This window comes from Phaseolus vulgaris, chromosome 3 (genome assembly GCF_051622355.1).
Source record: "Phaseolus vulgaris cultivar YP4 chromosome 3, ASM5162235v1, whole genome shotgun sequence".
In the NCBI taxonomy this organism is placed as follows: domain Eukaryota; kingdom Viridiplantae; phylum Streptophyta; class Magnoliopsida; order Fabales; family Fabaceae; genus Phaseolus; species Phaseolus vulgaris.
The window spans coordinates 25273778-25282723 of NC_143500.1; the positions used below are offsets into that span (position 1 = coordinate 25273778).

The following is an 8946-nucleotide window of genomic DNA, read 5'->3' on the forward strand; positions in this document are numbered from 1 at the left end:
GCGTGTGCTGATAAGTTGGCTAATTCAGGATTTATTCATAGAGAATCATTTCATTGGTATAATAGGCTTTTATCTAGTTTGTTCTTATAATTCTTTATGAATAGGTATAGTCTACCTATGTATCGTTTTTGTTAACATGTGGGTTTTGGTCTAGTCCCCCATATTTTTGTATTTTTTTTTTAATAATATATTTTTTTGTGATAGTAAATGATTGTTGTTACTTGAGGTGTCAGCCTAGCTGAGATGTCAAGTTGCATAGTAATACCTAACATGGAAGCTTTTATATATAAAAAAACTAAACCCTTCCAAGATAATTTCATAAACTGTGATAATGACATTTAACCTATAACATTATAATAGGTAATTTGTTATGGTTTGATGGCCCCGGATGAGTAATGGTTTGGGATGAACGACAATAAAACTATCCTTTCTAATATTCCGTTAGGATCAACCATATAATTCCTATATAATTATAATTAATTACATCAAAAACAAAATTAACAACAACACTACTGACCCTATAAAACTAGTTAGCATAAAGAGAAGACGAATGAGCAACATGGTCCTGAACACTATTATTTACCCAACTACTATAGAGATATTTGGCGATAATAAAGGTAAACACTTTACATGAAAATGTGTCTCTCAGTGCAGTGGAATAATCTATCTAATACAAGGAAGATGATGCGGGTGGGGACGATCTTCCAGATTAAAGATTTCTTTGCCTATGCAAAACTTCGATTGATGCAGTTTGAATAATTTTTTGAATATCCCAAACAACATATCATTTTCGTACAACAATGTCATCTGGTGGTAGAAGTGGTGGTGTTTCAATTTACTGGAGGTTTTTGGTATGTTTGACCATCTGCAGAAAAAATAATGGCAAAAGCAGACCTGATTTCATCCACAGTGCAGCCTAGGAAGTCGAAACCGAACCGTAATTGGCGACAGTGGTTGAAACAAATGTCGTGATTGGTGATGGTGGCGGAAACAAATGTCGAGATTGGCAATGGTGGCGGAAACAAACGCTAAGATTAAAGATGGTGGCAGAAACGTTGAGATTGACGATGATGATAGAAACAAACGCTTTAACGAAGGTGGCGGAAACAAACACTTTGACGAAGGTGGTTACGGGTTGGGACTTAGTTTGAATATTGAGCGAAAGTCATCTGAATCTTGTTATTGTATTCCAAAGCAAGACTATGTGTGCAAAATAAAACCTAGTGAAGGAGGACACAACAAATATCTTTAATTTTTTATTTAATAAAGAAGAAGATTAGTTTAAAACAGAAAAATAACATATCAATCTCTCCTACTAACGCGATCCACATCCAAAAATAAATATTAATAAAAATCTTTATCTTTTTATTTAATAGAAAAGAAGATCAGGTTAAAAACATAAAAGTAGCGTACCAATCTCTCTACTCTTTTGCTAAGCGGTCCACATCTAGCAACAAATATTAACAAATATCTTTAATTTATTATTTAATAGAAAAGAAGATTAGTTTAAAAAACATAAAAGTAACATACCAATCTCTCCACTCTCCTGCCAGTTAAATGACAACAAATAAAATAAAATTTTAAAATTAAAAAGGTGTTTTATTAACTTCTAAAATTATAAAATGTACAAATAACCAAAATAAATTAATAAAATAAAATATTAAGTAAGGATAAAATAGGAAAAAACAAATTATAGCAGGTAAAGTGGAGAATTCCCTTTATATATAAGTATAGATGTTTTTTAAATAAAAGTTTTCGTATTAGACATTACTATGCAACTTGAGATCTCAGTTAAGCTGACACCTCAAGTAACAACAATCATTTAATATTATTATTTTATTTGGAGTTAGGATTTGAATATATATAAGTATAGATTAATATGTGAATGTTATCTTATATAAACTTTTTAAATTATTATTTTAAAAAATATATATAAACTAATTTCAATTTATCAAAAGTATTTTAATATTTATATATTCATTTTTCATAGAAAAACTTTTAGATGGTGTAATTCAAGAATTTTTCAATTTTCGAACGGTATAATTTAGAAGACACGACTCAAAAATGTTTTATGGATTACACATCTCAAAAGTTTGTTTTATGTAAAAGATAACTTTTAAATTATACAATCTAAAAATAGGTTTTAGATTGCACAATTTAAAATATTTTTTTTCTTAAATTCATCAATGACACAACATATAGAAAGGGAGACAACGAGTGTGATAGTAGCAAAGAGATAATTTGATTTTTTAGCTACTTCTACGAGGGTGCACACGGAAAATATGTGGCTAATTCTCCCGGCACCCAATCAATTTGAATTGGCACCCAATCATGTTTGTAAAAATACGAAAATGTCCTTAATGACATTTGTGAAAATACGAAAATGCCCTTAATGAAATTGAAATTAGGTTAAGGGAGAGATCTGCACTCAATCATAGCACTCCTTCGTTTTCGCGCAGCAGCTACCACTGCCACCTTCGTTTTCGCACTGAACGCAACAGCGTCGTCTTGCCTTTCTTTCGTTCACATTTCTCCTCTGAGACAACTGTATCCATTGAGAATGCTGAAAACAAATATCACTTAGCTTCCGGATATAGAAATCCATAAGTCAAAAAATATACTTCTGCATGTCCACATTCGAAACACAATTAACTATTCTGGATATGTACCTCCGGAATTCAAAACCCAATTCCGGATATGTACATCCAGAATACAAAACCCAATTCTGGATAATGATATCTGTAACACATTTCTCTACTACGGACATAGGCGTCCAGGAGCTTCAACTGCAAATTGCTTGCGAATGTTTATATCTGGAGTGTTTAAAAATGACTTCCGGACGCTTGCATCCATAAGGTTAAAATCAGGCTTCCGAGTATCGGTATCCGTGACCACCTCAGTTCGAACAAAATTGGAAAAACTAACTTAAAGAAGACAAAAGCATAATGAGATTTTATAAAGTTTGTCGGGTCTAGGAAGCAATTGACTGGGTGCAGGAAGTAATTCTTCTTGCACCTCCAAAAGTGTTTCTTCTTACACCTTCATACTTTTAAAATTTTCAAATTACCCTCTAATAAATGTATAATAAATGAATATTTTGAATATATATTAGATTGTAATTAAAGGTTAGTGTTAATACATTTAATTTACGAATTGTATTTTAGATTATTAAAAATAGAATACTAAAATAAAAAATAAAGATTAAAGGATATAAGAGGATTGAGAAAAAAAAAAACTTTTTTTTGTGTTGAAGTAGTTAAATGCACCTTCAGAATACTAAAGAATAGTGAATGAGTAGCTGAAAAAATGACAGTATCCTCTCCTATCTCTACCAATTTTCTTTTTCTAGACTGCACAAATCATCATCACACCTTGTCTTTCCTCTCCAGCTTCATTAATTGGTGAATTAAAGTTTCAGATTTTGCAAGATAATGGCAGGAGCCAAATTAGACTAAAGATTATTTAAATCCTTTAAAAGAATGGGGAGGGTGGATGCACTCTTCTTCAAGTTGTGTATTAATTTATAAACTAAATTAAATTTTACAAAAGTAATGATAATTTCATCTTTTAAGTTATATTTCTCATACTAGATTGAAATAATTTGTTATTTATTTTTTTCTTATCAGTCTCCAGATTAAGACGATTTAAAGTTAGGACATAATTATTACATAATAATAAATCATTCACTAATCTATATTCATTAAGTTTTTAAAGAAATGTGTTAATAAGATACAATTGTTATTATTACAAAGTATATTCAAGATGTAACTTTATAATATACTGTTTCTTAAAAGAAAATAGTCGTCCGTTAATGAATTTCTATTTTATTTACTAATTCGTTACCTTTTAAACAATACAAGAAGGACCATAAAAACAAGAAGACGTAAATGTATTTATTTATACTTTTAAAATTTTACATTTAGTTTCTATCTAATTCTAAAAGTTGTAATAGCTTTCATTGTTGTATTGTGATACACTCAATAGTTCTGTGTCTTTTTGGAATAGGAACTATTTATAATTTATAATATGTGATATCAACTGTTCGATGTACAATGTGAAGGTGAGGGTAAAAACTATACTTGAATTGAAATGAATTGTGAAGTTTAAACTATAAAAATTTTAAGTAGAAAGAGTATGTAGTTATAATTTTTTTTGTTAGTGGTAGGAGCTCGATTTAGCAACTGGTTCGATTTTTAGTGGAGTAATTATTTAGGGGTGATTGTTACAGGTTGCACAATTATCATGTGACATAAGTTAGGTGGATCGAGTCATAATTGAAGAGTTTGATTCTTAGTGAGACAATTGCTAAGGGAGATATTGTTGTGGTGTTTGAGCTATTACACTCTTAATTAAGTAGAAAGAGTTGTGTCTTAATTATCATCTATGACTTTTGGCCTAATGGTAAATACTTGATCCGACATAATTTAAATTCACCTTCCTCTCTTAATTGAACACAATTTAAATTCATTTTTTTCTCTTAACCCCGTAAGACACCTTTTAAGGGCAAAATCATGATAGAGCTACTGGTTTCTAAACCCTTTTAAAGACAAAATCGTGATGAAACTCCAAGTTTCATGTTATCTCAACAGACTTAAGATTAAAATAGTGGCGTTGTCTGTGGGGATGGAAAAGAAGTTCCAAAGACGAACCCTTGGTCCTTAGCCCTCAATTGGGGAAAAAGGAAAAGTAGTTCAAAAACGAATCTTCGTTCCCCTTAGACATTAATTAACGGTTTGTTCTGGTACACTCAATAATTTCCAATTGCTTACTAGTCAAAGCCCAAAAATAATTTAAATATACATTTCTCCCTTAACATTATGAGACACCTTTTTAAAAACAAAATCATGACAAAACTCTTAGCTACAAAAGAGAAATACTTCAAATGGAATAATTGACCATAACAATGTTATCTCGATGGGTTTGAGGTCGAAACATTGACACCTTCTATGGAGATCAAAAATGGATTTTAAACATGAACTCTTGCTCCCTTAGCCCTCAACTAAGAAAAATGAAAAAGTCGTTGAAAAATAAACTTTCATTATCTTTCAACTTTAACATTAGTCACATATAGTTAAGTCAATAACATTTAATATAATATATATATATATAATACATTATTTAATTAGGTTTATAATTTGGATTTTGAGATAAATTTGATTTGATTCCTCAAACGAAAAAAAATCTTAAATGAAAAAAAGAAATACAGTTTTAATTTTGAAATTTACTTTTTGTTAACTAAAAATATTTTAGGTCTTCAAACTTATAGCGTAATGATTAAATGAACTAAAACGATCTTTTGAAGGTAGGAAGAGCAAAAGCAAATTCATTTTAAACTTTAAAGAATAAAAAAATTATTAAATTTAAATATATTATAATTGGAACCACATTTAAACAACTTTTTTTCTCAACTTCTACACACTCATTCCAAGAAAAAGGATAAATGGCCAACCAAAGTACGAAAAAGGATAAATGGCCAACCAAAGTTAGTTTAGTAAATATGAGACTTGTATCCTAAGACTTAATGAAAACTTAATGATCATTAAGACTTATATATACCTAATCATAAGAAGTCTTTGACATTCAACTCAGTTGGACTTTCCTTATCAGATAAAGAAAAGATGATTGTAGTCCCATGTCCTGTGTGGGAGTACTAAAAGGATTGGCTTTGGCTGGTTGTAAAAAAGTGTGTTTGGGGGAAAAGACAAAGAGAAACCCTAAGGCTGTGTTTATCTTGAATTTCAAACGTTGAAAAGGTATAAATAATCTTTGACACAGTCACCTTACATTTACTTTTTTGTAATAAAATATTATATTTTAAGATAGAAGATTGTTAACGTATAATCAGTCGTTCAAAAATGCAGTCGCACACTCACACAACCCATGCAGTGCTTCACCTAAAAGCTCTCACTAAAGTTAAATGCCACTGGACACTCACTCACTCATTCATTCCCCTCTTCTCTCTTTCCTTCTTTTCTTTACCATGAAAAAGTTCAGCAGATCCATCCATGAATGAATGATGGATACCCTAAGCCAAATGCTGCTACCAAATACATTAACACAAGAGGACAAAACTGACCCAATTTTCCATCACCAAAAATATTTCCAAAATGAAATGGAAACTAAAATCCACCGTTACGTGGCATCTGTATACCGAAACCAGACAAATCTTTGCATACGCTTGTTCCTGCTCTATAGCTGTACGGGACCCACTCCTCTCCCTTCCTACTATTCCCTCCTTCTCCTTCCCTTCTATTTATGCTGTTTACTCCACCGTTTTTTATCCACAATTAGTGTAACAAAATACAGAGAATGAAACATGGTTGGTCTTAGTGTAGTGCTGGAAGTTCAGAGAGGTTGTATCAATAAAAAGACACCTCAGGTCCTTAACAAAACCACCATTTTGTCTAGCACCATCCACAAAAAACCACCCCTTCCTCCTTCTCTTTTTCAGCCACCTACTTTTCTAGATCAATGCTTTCTCTGTGGGAAGAAACTCTTGGCAGGGAAAGATATCTATATGTACAAGTGAGTCCTTTTAATCAAAATAAATAAGAAATAAGCATACCCTTCTCTCTCTTTATTATTAGTATTACATTATTTAGTCTGTTAAATATATAAGACTTTTGTTTTTGTTTATGTTGTTGTATTGTTATATTTTGTTACTTTTTTCAGTCTAGCTGGTCCAGATCTTATGATATCCGGTTCTTTTGTTTGTTTATTGATGTCAAAGAAGCTTATTGACCTTGTTTCTCTTTTGGGTGTGGTTGAAATATAGAGGGGACAGAGCATTTTGCAGCGTGGAGTGCAGGTGCAAGCAGATTTTCTCGGACGAGGAAGAAGCTATTAAGAAAGAGAAGTGTTATTTGGGTGCTATTAGGCCCACGTCGTCTTCATCTTCATCTTCTTCAACTTCACGTCATCACCGGAAAGAAAGAAGAAACCGTGGTGGTAGTTTTTTTTAAGGAAGAAATATCAGAAACGGGAGGATCGTAATTTTTTGAACTCACATTCCAGTTTTACCCACTATTTTGTTAATGACATCACAGCCCTTGTCCTTTTTGCTTCCTAGTATGAAGCCAAAATGTCCTTTCAGTTTTTTATGTTTTGGGGTCCAACTTCTAGGGTAGTATTGCAATGCTTTGGTTGTATTGCTCAGAAACCGAACCCACACATCAATACTTCCATGTTTTGTCTTTTGTTTTATTTTTAGTTGGTGACAGTTGGAAGGGTATTTGTGGCATGCTATCATGGTTGCTTTCTGAAATAAAGGAAGTAGTATTAGTATTAATTGGTTAATAATGTCGAGGGATTAATTAAAATTTAAACTCAGTGAGTTTATTTTCCTTGGGGGTTGTGGCAGGAAACAGCGGTGATTGTTTTTAACCAAAATGACAATGGAATATAGTGATCAAGTTTCCATATGTGACGCGCATTTCAGGAGTTGTCGAGGTCAGTAGAAATGCCACATTTGTAGTTAGGTATGCCATGTTTCACATTTCTAGCTAACTCTCTCAGCTGCTCATGGAATGCACTTCCTCTTTAAATTATCAATTTATACAAAATAATATTCTTAAATACAAATTTAAGAATAATTCAATGTTATAAAAATCAACTTTCTATAATAATATGTGTGAGAATATATATTTTTGTGAGTGATTCAATAACCAATTTTTGATTTATGATATTATATTTAGAAAGAATTTTAAGACTAATTAAATTTTATAAAAGTATTTATAAAATAAAGTTTATATTCATTTATATATTATAAAATATTATTATTTATGACTGTTTAAAAAGTCTTTCAGAATTAGTAAGATTTTTAAGAGCATTAAATGAACGAAAAGGATTAACGTTTATCTGTCTATTCACGTAATTAAGTCAATTTTAGATCAAAATAAATTTACTAGTATACAACTTTAATTAAGATTAGACACAAATAAAATCGTAGTGTTTTAATATGTCCTAATTTATCGAGTCAATATTTATTTCATTTGAATTAGGTTAGACTTCATACCCGTTAACAAATCTCATTAAAATAGTTTAAGTTGTGCTGGATTTGTGTTTTTTTACCCTGTCCAAACTGCACTAATACAATAAAACAGTGAATTTTGAGGGGTTGAGCTAATGAATATAAAAAGTAAAAAAAAAAAACTATTTTTAATTTTTAAAAATATTACTTTTCATTACATCAGTTTTTTATGTAACTTTCAAATATTTAGATTGTATATCCATTTTGATTAACTATTTTATTTAAACAAATTAAATAAAAACTTTATTGAAAAAATAAATTGATTCAGAGGTAAAAAATACACAACATTTTTATGGAGTGTTTAAAACTTAATTAGTAAATATTAACAACTTCCTTTTATGATTTTATGGTTCAAGTTTGACACTACGAAAAAAAATCATTCATCTTTCTATCAAAATGAAAACTGTTTCTTTTATAGGAATTCATTCTTACAAAATAAAATATTTTTTTATCATTTTTAAATAAAAATGAAAATTAGATAGAGATTTAAATTTATAATGAGTTTCCTACTAAAGTAAAAAAAATGGATAGTTTTAAAATATGGCGTGAAAGCATTAAGTAGTTCAGAAACACATAAATAGTTTCTCAATTAAAAATATTGTAGAGAACATTTAGAAAAGAAAATTAAAAAAAAAAGAAGGAAAATGGTGTTTAATAGATGTTATTTTTCTCAAATTTTCTCAATTCAGTTCAGTACTAAAACTCTATGATTAAGTATACTGATGAATATATATATATATATAAGTATGTACTGATTAATCAAAAGAATTAAATATTTCAATGACATGAAAGCTTATACAATATGCATATATTTAAAATATGCATAAAGTAATTAAATTAGATCCAAATAATTAAAATATTCAATTTAAAATATTTAAGTTAGGTTGGGTTAAATTTTATGAAACTAAATAAAATAT

General features: G+C 29.8%; 1 protein-coding gene across 1 annotated transcript; it reads left to right on the forward strand.

Annotated features, from left to right (window-relative positions):
* The first annotated feature begins 6257 nt into the window (after window positions 1-6257).
* LOC150028744 (FCS-Like Zinc finger 15-like) lies at window positions 6258-7288 on the forward strand. The gene is made up of 2 exons (XM_090300401.1): window positions 6258-6525; window positions 6776-7288. Exons 1-2 carry the CDS (start codon window positions 6317-6319, stop codon window positions 6960-6962), a joined length of 396 nt encoding a protein of 131 aa, XP_090156527.1. The 5' UTR covers window positions 6258-6316; the 3' UTR covers window positions 6963-7288.
* The last annotated feature ends 1658 nt before the right edge of the window (window positions 7289-8946 follow it).